This window comes from Amblyraja radiata, chromosome 7 (assembly GCF_010909765.2).
Source record: "Amblyraja radiata isolate CabotCenter1 chromosome 7, sAmbRad1.1.pri, whole genome shotgun sequence".
In the NCBI taxonomy this organism is placed as follows: domain Eukaryota; kingdom Metazoa; phylum Chordata; class Chondrichthyes; order Rajiformes; family Rajidae; genus Amblyraja; species Amblyraja radiata.
This window is the reverse complement of record NC_045962.1, coordinates 30,338,043-30,354,305: the sequence shown is the minus strand read 5'-3', so window position 1 is coordinate 30,354,305 and position 16,263 is coordinate 30,338,043. Positions and strand designations below refer to the sequence as shown.

Genomic DNA, 16,263 nt, shown 5'->3' with positions numbered 1-16,263 from the left:
AAATGTTGTACGTCCATTCACTCCACGGATGTGCCTGATTTGTTGAGTTCATCCAGCTATTAACCTTTTGTTCAATGTCTTCAAAATGTTTTTGTTAGTTATTAGGAAGGATTATTGGACGGTCCACCAGAAAGAAACCTTCATTTCTTCAGACAGAGTAGAAAGGAAATTGACTGGAAAAGGATATGGCAAGTGGAATGTAACTTTTTTCTTATTCAATTTTTTTTTAGGTTTGGGGACTTTACCATCCATCTCTAACTGCCCTTTAAAACACATTTATATGGTAGAGAATTTCAGAACTTATATGCAATGATGAAGAAAAACTGGCAATATGTTTTTAAATCAGGATGGTGTGCAACTTGGAGGGGAGTTTGGAGGTGTTGCTGGCCTTATCTTTCTTGGCTTGTTGAAGACATGGTTTGGGGAAGTAATGTCAGAGTAACCTGGGTGAGTAATTGCAGTGCAATTTGTCAATGGTGCACAATGCTGCCACTGTGAAACAGTAGTGGAGAGATTGTATAGTTAGTGTGGTTGATGGGGTGTCAATCTGTCAAGCAAGCTGCTTTGTCCCGGTTGGTGTTGAGTTTCTTGAGTATTATTGGAGATGTACTTAACCAACCCTGTGGTGAATATTCCATCACACACCTGGCTTGAGCTTTGTAGATGGTGGAAAGTCAGGAAATGGAAGGAAATAAAAGAGTGTACCTTTAGAATGGAGATAAGGAGAAATGGTGAATCCGTGGAATTCATTGCCGCAGATGGCAATGGAGGTCGTCATTGGGTATTTTTAAAGTGGAGATTGATAGGTTCTAGATTAGTGGAGTGAAGGCAGGTGAATGGGGAAAAAGCAAGTGAGTAGGAAAAATAGATCAGCCATGATCGAATGGTGAAGCAGACTCGATGGGCTAAATGGCCAAATTCTGCTCCTATGTCTTGTGATCCTACGATCTATTGACCTACGATCTACAACCTACTAATGAATTACGCGCCAAGGAATATACAATCACTGTTGATTTTGTTGCCACAGTATTTACATCCAGTTGAGTTTCCAGTCAGTAGCTGCCCACCATCCCCGCCCCCAAACCCCATCACACGAGCATGTTGGTGGCATGAGAGTTGGCAATGTAATGCCTTTGAATCTCAAGGGTGGGTGATTAGATTCTCTCTTTTCAGAGATTGCCATTGCCTGGCACTTCTGTGGTACAAATGTTGCTTGTCACATATCAGCACGTAGCTGGATGATGTCTAGCGGGTACAGCATGTAGGGCAATAAAGATATTTTAAATCATTGCTCAAACGGCAGATTTGATGTTTTTAAAATAAAATCTTGTTGATGAAGAGTGAGGCAAGCTGTTGCTAGGGGAATTTGAGAATTAAAAATCGGATCAAGTATTGCATTTTCTCCATTTTGCACATTCTGTGTACAGTGGTGACATTCTGTCATGCTGGTGTAATCAGTGACCTATAACTGGACTGCAAAGTTGGGCCACAAGGAATCAAATAGAGGAAGCATAAATGGGGTGGTTTTGTGAAGGGAGATTTGTATACAAAAGAGCCCTTGGTTTTATTTTAACAGAAGGTATCAGATTGGATACAGTATATAGGGTTAACACAATTCAATGCAATTTCCCAGCAGTTTTGTTTTTAACTGCATGCCTTCTGTGAAAAACTTTAGATATACAGCCATATAATGAAGGTTAGCAGTCTTTACTGGTTCCAAGTCTGAACAGGTGATACATTAGGCAGTGATAAAGGTTTTGGATAATAAGGTACCGAAAATAGAGAAGCATATCATATTCAAAGAGATAAACTTGGAAAAGTTAGAATTAATCCAGAGGTGGCACAGTGGTACAACTGGTAGAGCTGCTGCCTCACAGGGCAAGAGACCCGAGTTCGATCCTGACCCCGGGTGTGGAGTTTGCATGTTCTCCCTGTAACCACGTGGGTTTCCTCCCACATGCTCCGGTTTCCTCCCACATACCAAAGACGTGCAGGTTTATAGGTTAATTGCCCCTGGATGAGAAAGTGGGATAATATAGAATAGTGTGAAATGGTGATCGATAGTCAGTGTGGACTCAGTGGGCAAAAGAGCCTGTTTCCATACTCTATCTCTAATCCTATTCCTGAAGCCACTCAACTTAACGACATTGCATCCAGTTGAAAAATTATATATTTGCACATTCGGAAAGAATCTTTTAAAAACACAACTTAAAAGATAACAAGGGATGTTCAAACTTCAGGACCAAATTTTGTGCAGAATTTTGAACTTTAGGAAAAGTTTTGCTGAACTTTGAAGAAGCATTCCTAATAATTAAATAGCAATATTTGATGAATTTACACAATAGATAATTTAGGTCATTTGTACATAACAAGACACAAAGTACTGGAGTAACTCTGCAGGTCAGGAAGCAACTGTGGAGAACATGTAGCATTTTGAAGTGGGACCCTCATTCAGACCCGCTGAGTAATTCCAGCACTTTGTGTCTTGTTTTGTAAAGCAGCATCTGCAGTTCTTTGTACATTTGCCCATAGCGATGCAATTCTGTTTGGTCCTAATATATGTGGGTGTCCCAAACCGCTGAGTTAGTTTAGTTTAGTTTAGTTTAGAGATACAGTGTGGAAACAGACCCTTCGGCCCACCAAGTCCACGCTGACCATCGAGCACCTTTACACTACTTCTATCCTACACAATGGGGACAATTTACAGAGGTCGATTAACCTGCAAACCTGCATGTCTTTGGAGTGTGGGAGGAAACCAGAGCACCCAGAGAAAACCCACGCCATCACAGGGAGAACGTACAAACTCCGTACAGACAACACCCGTAGTCAGGATTGAACTCGGATGTTGGACGTTGTAAGGCAGCAACTCTGCCGCCACGCCAGTGTTGTTGCTCTCATGCTATGAATGGGTTTGAATGGGTTTGACTTTTCTCAGAGTAATGTTACCCAATTGATTGCCGCGTCATGAACATTTTGCAATGGACCAGATTCTCGGTCTAAGAGCCAACATGCCCGTATTGCTGGAACTCTGCCCGCATTGTCAAGTGTCGGCCAGGCACATGTACAGTCCTCCCACCGAAGTGAATGGGAAGTGAAGGCCAGCTTCCACTCTCACCAATAAAGTATAACTGGAAATTCAACAGATCCAGATCTGTAGAGTTTGTGCCCCACAAGTTTTCCAACGTTGTAATTCAAGGTCAGGAACATGTTGGATCTTCCAAAGTGTGATCGTGCGCTTTCAATAGTACCTGCACACTCAACACGTACCATGGATAAAAACACAAGAGATTCATCTCCTATCCCTGTCCCACATTTCCCTTTTATACCCCCACCCCCCTCCCCCATCCCCTTTCACCCTGAACTGTCCCACCAGGTTTCCCTCCTCCTCTGCTGACCTGACACCCTTTTATCACATTTTTCACTGCCAGCCTTTGTCACGTACTTTGCTCACCTTTTAGTCACCCCCCACCACCTGTATCCACCTGTCACTTGCTGGGCTTTTTTTTAAATCTCTGTATGCATTGTTGTCACCTTCTCCTAGCTAACAATGATCTATTCTACATTTTTATTGCTCTCACCCCCATTGATGTCTCTCTCCCTCTCCCCTGAGTCTGAAGAAGGTTCTCTACCCGAAACATTACCCATTCCTTCTATCCAGAGATGCTGCCTATCCCGCTGAGTTACTGCAGCATTTTGTGTCTATCTTTGTCCCAGCCCACCTCTCTTTTCCAGCTCTCTCCCTCACTACAATCAGCTTGAAGAACCTCATCTGTCCATTCCCTCCACAGATGCTGCCTGACCAGCTGGGTTCCTCAAACACTTTTTTTTCTGTGCTTAAAAACACATTCATTTTCTAGGATCGTGCCACAATGAGTTCCTGACTGGAACATTTCTAAGTCAAGCTGCAGAGTTAAGAAATTTAAATAAATCTTTAAGCACAAATATTGAATGGAGCTTTTATTATATATTTTAATTCACGATAAAATATTATGTTTAAAAAAATAGAATTAGTGGTGCTTGGTGATGAATGGTGAAAGGTAGAAAGGTAACCCTGTTGTAAATGATTGATCAGTGAAGTGTGGTGATTGATTCAGTCTGTAGGTGTGACTGTTATAAGTTGTTTGTTTATTTGTCACTGTTTGCACTGATTTGCTAATGCCAGCTTTCTAAAGCTGCCTGTGCATGGCTCCACCCTCAGCTGGGATGTGCTTTAGTCATTACTCAGTTCAGCAGAACTAAGAGAGCAGTTGGTGGTGACTGCAGCTCCGTCTAACAACTGCTGTGCGTAGCCATTAGGAATGAAGTGCTGATCTGCCATGAGAAGTACTGAGGCAGCATGAGAGCTGGCAAGGAGTGTTGTCCATGTCACTGCTCCCTTAAAAGAATTCTGACAAAATGTCACTGCTGCTGTTGGAGTTGCAGAGGTCAGTTATTCGGTCTCGCGGTCAGTTATTCAGTCTTTATTTTCTGTGTGAGATGATGAGAGCTCTGGTCATGCAAGAACAGACGAGCTTTCTCAAAGGAAAGTTGTAGCTGAAAATGTAAACGTTTACGTGTTGGTGGCTTCTAATGATCTGAAAATTTGTGGATTTGTAGTCAGGAGTGGTCTAGTCCTTGACTTCAAGAGTTGTGAAGGAAAAAGAGTGCAAAATGAATGTTAAACAAACAACTTTTCTTCAGCTGAATATTAATCTGTAAAGCCTTTCAGGCAATTAAATCCCTTGGAAAGGATATTATAAATTTGAAGCTTTGCACTTTCTGTATTTAACTGTGAAGTATTTCCTGTAGATTAGGGTGAGTTTATATATATATTAAACATACGCTAAAGGTCTGAGGATGGGAAGGCTTAACGCAGCTTGGAGTGTGCTGGAATGTTATTTTCTCCCCAAGGTTATTTCAATGTATCATGTCAGGAAGTTTGAAGATAAATTCCTGGCACAGTCTTGTGTACACTTTCTGAATTAGATGTTCTCTTTGTGTTGTGTTCGTGGATGGCCACAAAATTGGTTCCATTAAGATTTGTGATGATACCTGATCTTGTTAACTTACATTCCAGCTCCTCCCATCATGAAATATGAGAGGATTGCACCCATGCTAAAATAAAGCCTTTAACTTCACGTGCATTCCAGTTTGTGTGTCCTTGTGAGCGGGAACTTCCAGAGTAGAGCTACGTTGTTATAACCTGTGAACACTTCATTCATATCACAAATTTTTCCTATACTAACTAATATTGATTTTTATGTTGCGTGGGTGTAAATTAATACCAGGTTTATTTTTTAGCTTTTTCATTTATGCCTTCACGAATGTTCTGTGGGTTCTGAGGTGGCAGATGAAGCCTAATATTGGGACCCTGCCCCAACTGATTGCAACAAGTGGGGCAGGAAATGCTTGGGTGAGAAAGGGAAGTGAGTATAATGTGATGAGCTGTGCTCCCTCTGCCAATTAGTTTAGTTTAATTTAATTTAGTTAAGTTTAGTTTTGATTTTTGCCACAGGTATCGAGGTACCCTGATAAGCTTTTTTTTTGTGAGCTATCCAGTCAGTGAAAAAACAATACATGATTACAATCAAACTGTCCACTGTGTACAGATACAGGATAAAGGGAATAACTTTCACTGCAAGATAAAGTTCAGTAATGTTTGATTACAGATAGTCCGAGGGTCTCCAATGAGGTAGATGGTAGCTCAGGCTCACTCTCTCATTGGTGATGGGGTAGTTCAGTTGCCTGATAACAGGTGGGACGAAACTGTCCCTGAATCTGCAGGTGTGCGTTTTCACGCTTCTGTACCTCTTGCCTCATGGGAGAGGGAAGAAGAGGGAGTGTCCAGGGTGAGATTCGTCCTTGATTATGCTGGAGACCTTCCCGAGGTAACGTGGTGTAGATGGAGTCAATGGAAGGGAGGTTGATTTGCGTGATGATCTGGGCCGCGTCCATAATTCTAGAACCTCTGCCGTGTACACTCTTGACCAATGATCTCCGCTCAAGTATCTTTGCTCTTTACATCGGAACACAAGCTTTAAACGTCAAATCAAGAGTCAATAGTCTTAAATTGTTCAGGAAGGAACTGCAGATGCTAGTTTACACTGAAGATAGACACAAATTGCTGGAGTAACTGAAGAAGGGTCTCATCCCGAAACGTCATCCATTCCGTCTATCCAGAGATGCTGCCTGTTCCGCTGAATTACTCCAGCATTTTGTGTCTATCTTTAGTGCTAAATAGTTATATGCACTGACAACGGAACAAAGCAATTCCTACTTACAGCAGCTTAACAGGCCTGTGAGCACAATGCACATCTATGATATGTGAAAAACAAAAAAGTCAATAAATGAATAATGAGGTTCTCTGTGAATCTTCAATGTTCTTTCTTCAGTTTGAGTCATGTGGCCCAGGGATCCCATTCAGTAAGAACGTTGGGGTGTTTTTGAAACACCGCTGAATCTTTTCCTCTTCCTATGACAGAACCAGAGTGTCTGTTTCATGAATCTTGTGTTGGGCATAGGAACAAAGTGGCCTGTTTAACGCAACCAGCTGACCATTTTATGCAACTTTGACAAAGTTGCTGGTATTCTTCACATTTGAATCTTGCAGAACTGATGGAGGGGAACCTATAGGCTGTATTTGTATTTTCAGAAGGCATTTGGCAAGATATCAAATAAACAGCTAGTGCAAGAGTACATGGCACTCAGGGAAGTGTGTTAACACAGATTGATGATTGCTTATTGCATAAAAGACAGAGTCAAAATAAACTTTTTCAGGCTGAATCGGTGCTTGGCATTTAATTATTTACAATTTATATTAATGATCAGTACAGGCCCTTTAATTATTTACAACTGATATTAATGATCTGGAGGAAGCGTATCTACATTTGCTGATGTCACACAAATAGGTGGGAGGGCATATTGTGATATGGACATTAGGAATCAGAAACTACGTTAGGTGGAGTGAGCAGGTACAAGTTTGGCAAATGGAGCTTTTAGTGTGGAAAAGTGTGAGGTTTTGTACTTTGGTACGAGGAATCCAAAGGCAGACTATCATCCAAATGAAGGCTGACTGCAGATGAATAAAGTAGAGAGGGATCTAATCATTCTTGTACATGAAGGCAAGTGTATCGAGTGGCTCGGAAGTCAAATGGCCCAATGGTCCTAATAGCAAAAAGGTTGGAGTTTAGAAATGGGGAACTATTGTCTCAATTATAAAGGCACCTGAGATACTGTGCACAGTTTTGGTCTCTGTTGAAGGGAATTTTGTGTCAATCTGTACCCCGAATCTGTCTTTCACGTGAGGCCCAGTTGTCCTCTTAAATACGGCTTAGATAGGAACAGACACAAAGAACATCTCATGGAGCAATGGTGAGTTTCTCAAACAAGTTGGTTTATTCAAAGCCTTAACAGTATGCACAGGAAACACTCTGAGAGAATCCAAAGTGATTGAAAGATTCGCAGCACCCACTGCATTTTTATATTACCGTGATGCATGTGGTGACATGTGTGTTTTACACCTATGAAATAATTCACCATTAATCAATGTTTAACCTCCTGTTTCCTAATATTATTAGAAAATATTTCTTCCATTTACCTGACAAATAGGTACAATAAAGGACACCTCTATTTCCTGTTACATGTGGAATTTAGACAGTAGACAATAGGTGCAGGAGTAGGCCATTTGGCCCTTCGAGCCAGCACCGCCATTCAATGTGATCATGGCTGATCATCCACAATCCTACCTTGCTTCCCATATCCCCTGACTCCGCTATCTTTAAGAGCCCTATCAAGCTTTCTCTTGAAAGTATCCAGAGAACCGGCCTCCACTGCCCTCTGAGGCAGAGAATTCCACAAACTCATAACTCTCAGTGTGAAAAAGTGTTTCCTCGTCTCCGTTCTAAATGCCTTACCCCTTATTCTTAAACTGTGACCCCTGGTTCTGGACTCCCCCAACATCAGGAACATGTTTCCTGCCTCTAGCATGTCCAAACCCCTAATAATCTTATATGTTTCAATAAGATATCCTCTCATCCTTCTAAATTCCAGAGTATTCCCAGCCGCTCTATTCTCTTGCTACACCTGATAAATCTACTTAGCGCCTTTCCATAACATCCTTAAGTTGACTTCACTATGTTGCCATCTTTTCCCATCGTGCTTTCCCAGTACATAAGCTCTTGGGTTAAACACATTACAAATTACTCATCTTATAATTTTCAGAACTTTCTACATCCGTTTCCTTATTGGAGGCAGCCTGAAAGAGATTCACTGGACTGATTCTCTGCTGGGAAGGTTGTGCTGACACAATCAACTAAAATAAATTACCGCACATTCCTCTACTTTGGAGTTTAGAAGAATTAGGGGTAACCTTATTGAAAACTTATAAGAATGGCACGACAGCATAAATGTCACAATGGTTCCACTTGTGGGAAAATCTCGAACAAGGGATGTCGCTATTCGATTAGGGGGCAAGGGTGCGAATGAACTTTTCGCAGAGGTTGGTGGATCTCTGGAATTCTAACCCCAAAGAGTTGGGGAGGTTAGATCATTGCAGGTATTTAAAGAGGAAGTAGATAAATGTTTGAATCATCAAGGAATTGGGGGCTCGGAGGAACCGGCACTGCAGAGGAGATGTGGGCTGTGCATCCAGCCGCATTCATATTGAATGGCAGGGTAGGCTCAAACGTCTAAATGTTTCATTCCCAGTCCTCCATCCTTGTTGTTAGCGATTCAATGCTGAATCAAGGGTGGTGAATTATTTTCCACAGAAGGCTGTGGAGGCCAAGTCAGTGGATAAGTTTAAGGCAGAGATAGATAGATTCTTGATTAGTGCGGGTGTCAGAGGTTGTGGGGAGAAGACCGGAGGAAGAGACAGATCAGTCATGATTGAATGGCGGGGTAGACTTGATGGGCCGAATGGCAACATTCTGCTCCTATCACTTATGATCTTATGATCATATGAAATGGTCTCTTGTGATTAGTGCTCTAATGTTGGTCTGCTAATCCAGTGGATTTTGAGGAATTTGCAGTGACACAATAAATATATTAAGTGAAGTTCCTAAATTGAACAGGTTGAGCAAAATACAGTATGGAAGGTTTAGTGCAATCTATTCCAATACACAGAGAACTGTGCACCATTTGTTATAGTTTGTTATAGTTATAGCTTTACAAATTGTAGTATTTGACCTCAGAGCCACTGGCACTTCAGCAAAATCTCATAAATTAACTGTAATTCGAGGAATACCTGTATATATTCCTCCCTTTCATCCCCCCCCCCCCCCTCTTCCAGGCCAAAACATCACCTATCCGTGTTCTCCAGTGATGCTGCCTGACCCGCTGAGTTACTCCAGCACTTTGTGTCCTTTTGTGTAAACCAGCATCTGCAGTTCATTGTTTCTGAATATATTCCTTACCTGCTAGCAATTGCCCAGAAAGGATTGACAACTGTTTCTCTAAGGTGGTGCTCTGCAATTTCAACAGTAAAAACAATATTTGTTCACAAGAAACAAAGCTGTGGTAGTTGCCCATTGCAAAGTTTCAAAAGAAGTCCAGATTGGCCACGTTAGGAGTCTCATCACCAATGGGAGAAGTTATACCTCTTTATGATTCCAATTATCTCCATCAAATCTCTTTGCAACCTCCTCTGTCCCATGGAGAATCACCCTAGCTTCTCCAGTTAATTCACAAAAATAATTGAAATTCTAAAAAACTGCAGATACCCGACGATGGAAATGAAAACAAAAAGTGCTGGTAGCACTCAGCAGGTCAGGCAACAACTGTGGAAAGAGAAGTAGATTTCACATATCTGAAATGGCTGAAATTCTTCATCCAGGAACCATTTTGCTAAATCTCTTCTGAACTCCTTTCAAATCCTTCACATCTTTCCTGGAGTATGGTGCCCAGAACCTGAGGCACTAACTGTGGCTGAACTAATGTTTCATAAAGGTTCATCATGACCTTCGTGCTCTTGTCCTGTATGCCTTTATTTATAAAGCCCATATACTTTTAAACCCGTATTTCAAGCTGCCCTGCCACTTTCAAAGACTATGCCCATATACTGAGATCTCTTTGACCTTATACCTGCATTTGAATTGTGCCACCTGGTTTATATTACCTCTTTTCATTCATCCTACCAAAATGTAACACTTCACTTCTCAGCTGCCACCTATGTACCCATTCCATAGCCTGTCTGTATCTCCTTGAAAAGGGCACAAAGTACTGGAATAACTCAGCAGGTCAGGCCGCACTCTGGAGAACATGGACAGGTAGCGTTTCGGGTCGGTTCATTTCTTCAGACCGAATCAGTATGAAATTTCTATCAATCTGAAGAAGGGGCCTGACCCAAAGCGCCACCTATCCATGTTTTATGAGAGGGTAGGGTGGCACGGTGTTGCAGCAGTAGAGCTGTGCCTTACAGTACCATAGACCTAGGTTCGATCCTGACTCTGGGTGCTTATCTGTATGGAGTTTGTACATTCTCCCCGTGACCTATGTGGGTTTTCTCCGGTTTCCTCCCGCACTCCAAAGACACACAGGTTTGTAGGTTAATTGGCTTGGTATAATTGTACATTGTCCCGAGTGTGTGTAGGATAGTGCTAGTATACGGGGATCGCTGGGGCCTGTTGCTGCGCTGTATCTCTAAACTAAATTAAATTACAGATGCTGCCTGACCCACTGAGTTACTCCAGCACTTTCTGCCCTTTTGTGTAAACCAGAATCTGCAGTTCCTTGTTTCTGAATCTCCTTCAAGTTTGCTCCATACATTTTTGGTCAGTTGTAAACAAGAAAGTAAGATCCTGTACAACTCATTTTGGAGTTCTAAGTGACAAATAATCTAGTGAATTTTTGGGTGTGTTTCTATGTCTTCACCCATTTTGGCAGCTGCAAAGTGGAATGAACTTGGTGTGTGAAGTATGTCCAAGATTGCTAGTAAATCCTGCTGTTCTTTCTTCAGAGGGTGTTATTTTGTGGTAGAAAGAGAATGCATGACTTGTAAAGTGGAGACACAAGAGACTGCAGATGCTGGAGGCTGGAGCAGAAAACAAACGGCTGGATGAACTCAGTGGGTCAGGCAGCATCTGTGGGGGGAACATAGGGGGTAAGAGCAACCTGAAATTAAAAATACAATGTTAATACCAATGGGTTATAACATTATAACATTTAACATTCCTACACCTCCACCCTCATCTCCATCAGAGATCTAATCAGGACTTCAAGGGAGGTAAGTATTCATGTGCACCACCTCCAATGTTGTCTACTGCATTCAGTGCTCCTGCTGTGCTCACAGATCAGGCTTTCAGTATGCAGAGCACCTTCTCTCTGTCCGCAGTGACCATTAAGGGCTTGTCCCACTGCGGGGTCCTAATTTGCGAGTTTAGAAGAATTTGCGCTCGACTCAAACTCACAGCATGGTCGACGAGTGTTCCTAGGAGGTCACCGTTAGTCTCCTTCATGCTCGAGGGAAGTTCCCACATACTCGCGGCTTCAGTTTGGTCTAGGAAAATTTTCCGCGAGTAAAAATTGGTCGGCATGGTTCTTTAGAACTTGTAGTGCAGTGGTTGTGGGGTCGCTATGTAGTTATAGGCAGTAGAGGTAGCCGTAGGCAATCTCCTTTGATGACCGGGCATTTTAATTGGCTTATTGGTGATAAAAACTGCCCAGGGTATCATTGGACTCCCCCTGCCCCCTCTGGAGGACATTTACCACTCCAGATGCCGCAGCAGGACCTGTAATATCGTGAAAGACATTACACATCTTTGTCATCACCTTTTCACACTGCTGCCCTCAGGAAAAAGGTACAGGTCGCTAAAGTCACGCACTGCCAGACTCAAGAACAGCTTTTACCCATCAGCAATCTTGGAACTGAACTCTGTCTCGGGAGCGGGTTATGGGGAAGGAGGGGGGGTGGGAGACAGTGTTAATTTATGTAAATGTGAATCCATGGGTGGGTTTGGGGAGGGAGGGAGTGTAAAAAGTATGAGTATGTGAATGTTTGAATGTTTGGAGAGACACAGTAATCTCGTTGTATGTGACACATGCAATGACAATAAAGCATTCTGATTCTGATTCTAATTGGAGTTTTCGGAAACAAGGAAAACCGACCAGTCATGTTAAATGCCCGCTATACTTTATTGAAAGTCGTCTGGCTTCTTAAAAGTGTCTCCACTCCTTCTCTCCCCTTCTCTCCCCTTCTCTCCCCCTCTATCCCCCTCTATCCCCTCCCCGGACATTGATGCATCCTGACAATGTGCTCTCTACTGTGCACCTGTAGAAGTTCAAGAGAACCCTCTTTGACATATCGAATTTCCGTAATCTTCTCAGGAAGTAGAGGCGCTGATGTGCTGTCCTTATAATTGCATCAGTGTGCTGGGTCCAGGAAAGATCTTCGGAAATATGCACGCCCAGAAATTTCAAGATTTTGACTCTCTCCACCATCGTCCCATTGATATATAAAATTATGAGAGGCATAGATAGGGGAGACAGTCAGAACCTTTTTTTCCCAGGTTGGAAATGTCCAATACTAGAGGGCATAGCTATAAGGGGAAAGAGGGAGAAGGTTTAATGGAGATGTGCCAGGCAAGTCTTTTCCAGAGAGAGTAGTGGTGCCTGAAATGCATTGCCAGGGGTGGTGGTGGAGGCAGATACGATAAGGGCATTTATGAAGCTTTTAGATGGGCACATGAGAGTGTGGGGAGTAGAGGATCATGCACAGGCAGATGAGATCAGTTTAATGGCATCATGTTCAGCACAAACATGTGGGCCGAAGGGTCTGTCCCTTTGCTGTACTAAGTTCTAGCTTGCGGTTCCATGCCATTTCACTCTACTTCCCCTACCCACACTGGTCTGAGGGTCTTGGCCTCCACTGCAAGGGTGAAGCTCAAAGTAGAGGCACAACACCTCACATTCTGTCTGGGTAGTCTACAACCCAATGATATGAGCATTTACTTTTCCATTTTCAATTAACCTTTACCTCCTGCATTCCACTATCTCTCCTATAGATCTTCCTTCCCTTCACCCATTTTTGTTCCCTTTCCCACACCCTCACCTCCAGTCAACCCAGCACCTATTTTTGTCACCATCCCCCTCCTGATGCCATTCCGTGACACGCTTCACCCACCTCTGGTCCATCTGCCTATCATCTTTCCTTTAATGGTTCCCACTATCACCTATTTTGTCAGATTCCAACACTTGTAGCTTTTGTGTACCTGCTTATCACCACCAGCCTCTGTCTTGGACTTCACCTACCCTCCCTCTCCCCATCTGATTCGAACCGTATTTTATTCCCTTTGTCTACTTCCACCTATCACTCTCCGACCTCTGAGTCTCTCCTCCTGACCACACCCATCTCCCCACCTGGCTTCTTCTGCCCACCTTCCTTCACCCTTCCTTGATCTAACTGCTGCCCACCAGTCCCTGTCTTAACCCTTCTCCTCTATTTTATCTTCCACAGATGCTGCTTGACCCACTTCTTCCAGCAGTTTGTTTTTTCCTCCTTAAGGGAAAAATGCAAAGTTGGGTAGTGAATTTTAAAGTATGTCGAACAACTGAATCAATATTCACTGGATCACAAGCTGTGCTCAGCTAAGGAACGACATTTGGCCCAATTTACTCACTTGTCCTATCATGATCACACTGTACCCAATTCCTTTATAAATTACTTTAGGCTATTTCATCTTCACTAATCTGTCTGCCCCACCAAGTCCAAGTGTTAATTGTTCTTTATGTAGCAAAGAACAGTTTGCATTTATATTAGAATAGTACAGCATATAAAAACACTTCATTTCCAAATGCTCGTGCTAAACGTGATGCCAGTTAAATTAATGTCCTCTGCCTGCATGTGATCCATATCCTTCCATTCCCTGCATATCCATGTGCCTATCCAAAAGCCTTTTAAATCCCATTATTGTTTCTGTCTTCACCGCTACCCCTGGCAGAGCATCACTCATCACTCTGCATTAAAAAAAACTTGCCCTGCACATCTCTTATAAACTTTGCCCCTATCATCTTAAAGTTATGCCCTCTAGTCATTGACATTTCCACACTAGGAGATAGGTTCTGACTGTCTACCCTATCTACACCTCATAATTTTATATACTTCTATTAGGTCTCAGCCTCTGACGCGCCAGGGAAAACAATTCACTTTTCCACATCTGATACCTTCTAATCCAGGCATCATTCTGGTGAACTTCTCCTGCATCCTCTCCAAAGCTTCCACATCCTTCCCGTACTGGGGCAACCAGAACTGCACACATTACTCCAAATGCAGCCTCATTTAAGTTTTATGAAGCTGCAACGTGACTTTCTGACTATTAAACTCAACACTCAAGGGAGACAAATGTCAATATCATCCAAAATGAGGGTCGGGCAAATGGAGACAATTTGGCACAGTGGCGTAGCGGTAGAGTTGCTGCTTTACAGAGACCGAGGTTCAATCCTGACTATGGGTGCTGTATGTACGGAGTTTGTACGTTCTCCCTGTGACGGCATGGGGTTTTCTCCGGCTGCTCTGATTTCCTTCCACACTTCAAAGATGTACAGGTTTGTAAGTTAATTGGTTTCTGTAAATTGTAAGTTGTCCCTAGTGTGTAGGATAGTACTAGTATACGGGTGATCGCTGGTGGGCGTGGACTCAGTGAGTCGAAGAGCCTGTTTCCATGCTGTGGCTAAAGTAAATATAAGAAAGTGATTGGAGATGGCTATTTCCACTAACAAGGTGATGCAAGTCACCAAGCTCTGTGAGATGGCAAGGTGAAGCAGTTAGTGGAGAGAGAAAGAGCGAAGCATCGAGGCAAGAAAGGAGGTCACAAAATCAGAGGAGAAAGTAGATGATAAATTGCAGTGTCACTTGAAAGTATCATGAATGCGATCTCACCAAGTGCCAAGACTGAGAGAGAAAAGCATATCTTGATAGAAAGTTTTTCATGGAAGCTTGGTGGGGTTGGAGACTGAGGATTTTAAATGAGATTAAAAGAGCTGGAACTTGGATATAATAATTAATGAAAAAAATGGTTTCAATGTGGTAGCGGGACAGAATGAGGCACAAAAATCCAATGAGTCATATCTCTACCATAGCTGTCAGGGTTATGGGGAGAAGGCAGGAGGATGGCGTTGGGAGGGAAAGATAGATTAGCCATGTTTGAATGTCAGAGTAGATTCGATGGGCTGAATGGCCTAATTCTGCTCCCATGACATGAACATAAGATTTGAACCTGGTTAGCTGGAGCTATAAAATTCCACTCCGTCAAATGCCACTGGGTCATAATGGAGGACAGAACTAACATTTGAATTCACAGAAACCAATGTTCAGTGAGAGGGAAGGGAAGAAAAGGAAGGAGACCGATCAAGTAATGTTCCGCATGTGTTACAAAAGTAAATGTTTTGTGTGGGCTGGTTTTTGGTTTCCAATAGCAACATCTAGTATCTGAAATATCTTATTGTTGCCAGCTGCGTTTTGGGAAACTACAGCATAAAGAGAAGCCCCAGTCTTCATGTTTCTGATGATTGTGGTTTCTAGGAGTTTTTCCAGATGTCATCTCTAGTTTGCCATTTTGCTAAAAATAACTTCGCTAATTAATTTAATTATTGTATCGAACACAGTCACAAGAGTCAAATAATGAGACAATTCAATGAGTTCCTTCAGCTATAAATGCAACACATGGGCTGTAATCACAGTTTTTCAGGCCTGGTTCAGATTGATCGGAGGCGAGTCTATATTTGAGTCCAGATGTGGTGCTGTAGACATGGCAGGCAGGCAGGCCAGCCTGTGGCCACACTCACAGGGCCTCAGGCGAGTGTAATCCCAAACCTGATGTAGGGTCTCAAACCAAAATGTGGACTGTCCCTCTGCCTCCACAGATGCTGCCAAACCTTCTGAATTCATCCAGCAGTTTGTTTGTTTTGCTCCATATTACAGCATCTGCAATCTCTTGTGTCTCCTACAACATCAGTACATTTGGCAATGGATTCTAGTTGTAGTTCAGCTCCGGTACAGTTCATTCATTTCAGAAAACAAGTTTCAGTTTGGTTCATGCATTACAGCGGTGCTCGGGTAAATGTGAGAGAGGACATAGAGAGCTGGGTGGGGCTCATTGTAGTCCACTGGACAACTGTTTGATTCCTATTAAAAAAATTCTTGTCCTACTGGACCCTGCCCATCCTTAGAAATCTGCATTGCTCAGCCCTATTTCCCATGGGGAAATAATCAGGCAAACCTGCCATTTATTACTTAAATTGAAACACAGCTGAAAATTGCTCATGTTCATCATTACAAACTGAAAATTCCTG

At 42.6% G+C, this 16,263-nt stretch overlaps 1 protein-coding gene across 6 annotated transcripts in view; it reads left to right on the top strand.

Annotated features, from left to right (window-relative positions):
• Nucleotides 1-16,263, top strand: part of kalrn (kalirin RhoGEF kinase) — a 612,442-nt gene that overhangs the window by 473,400 nt on the left and 122,779 nt on the right. Inside the window, exon 1 of one of the 6 annotated variants that reach the window (XM_033024028.1) lies at nt 4,224-4,424. The exons of the other annotated variants lie outside the window; for them this stretch is intronic. Coding sequence (XP_032879919.1) covers nt 4,337-4,424 — 88 coding nt within the window. The 5' untranslated portion in view covers nt 4,224-4,336. Of the gene's footprint in view, nt 1-4,223; nt 4,425-16,263 lie in introns of those variants that run through there. 6 annotated transcript variants of the gene reach the window in all.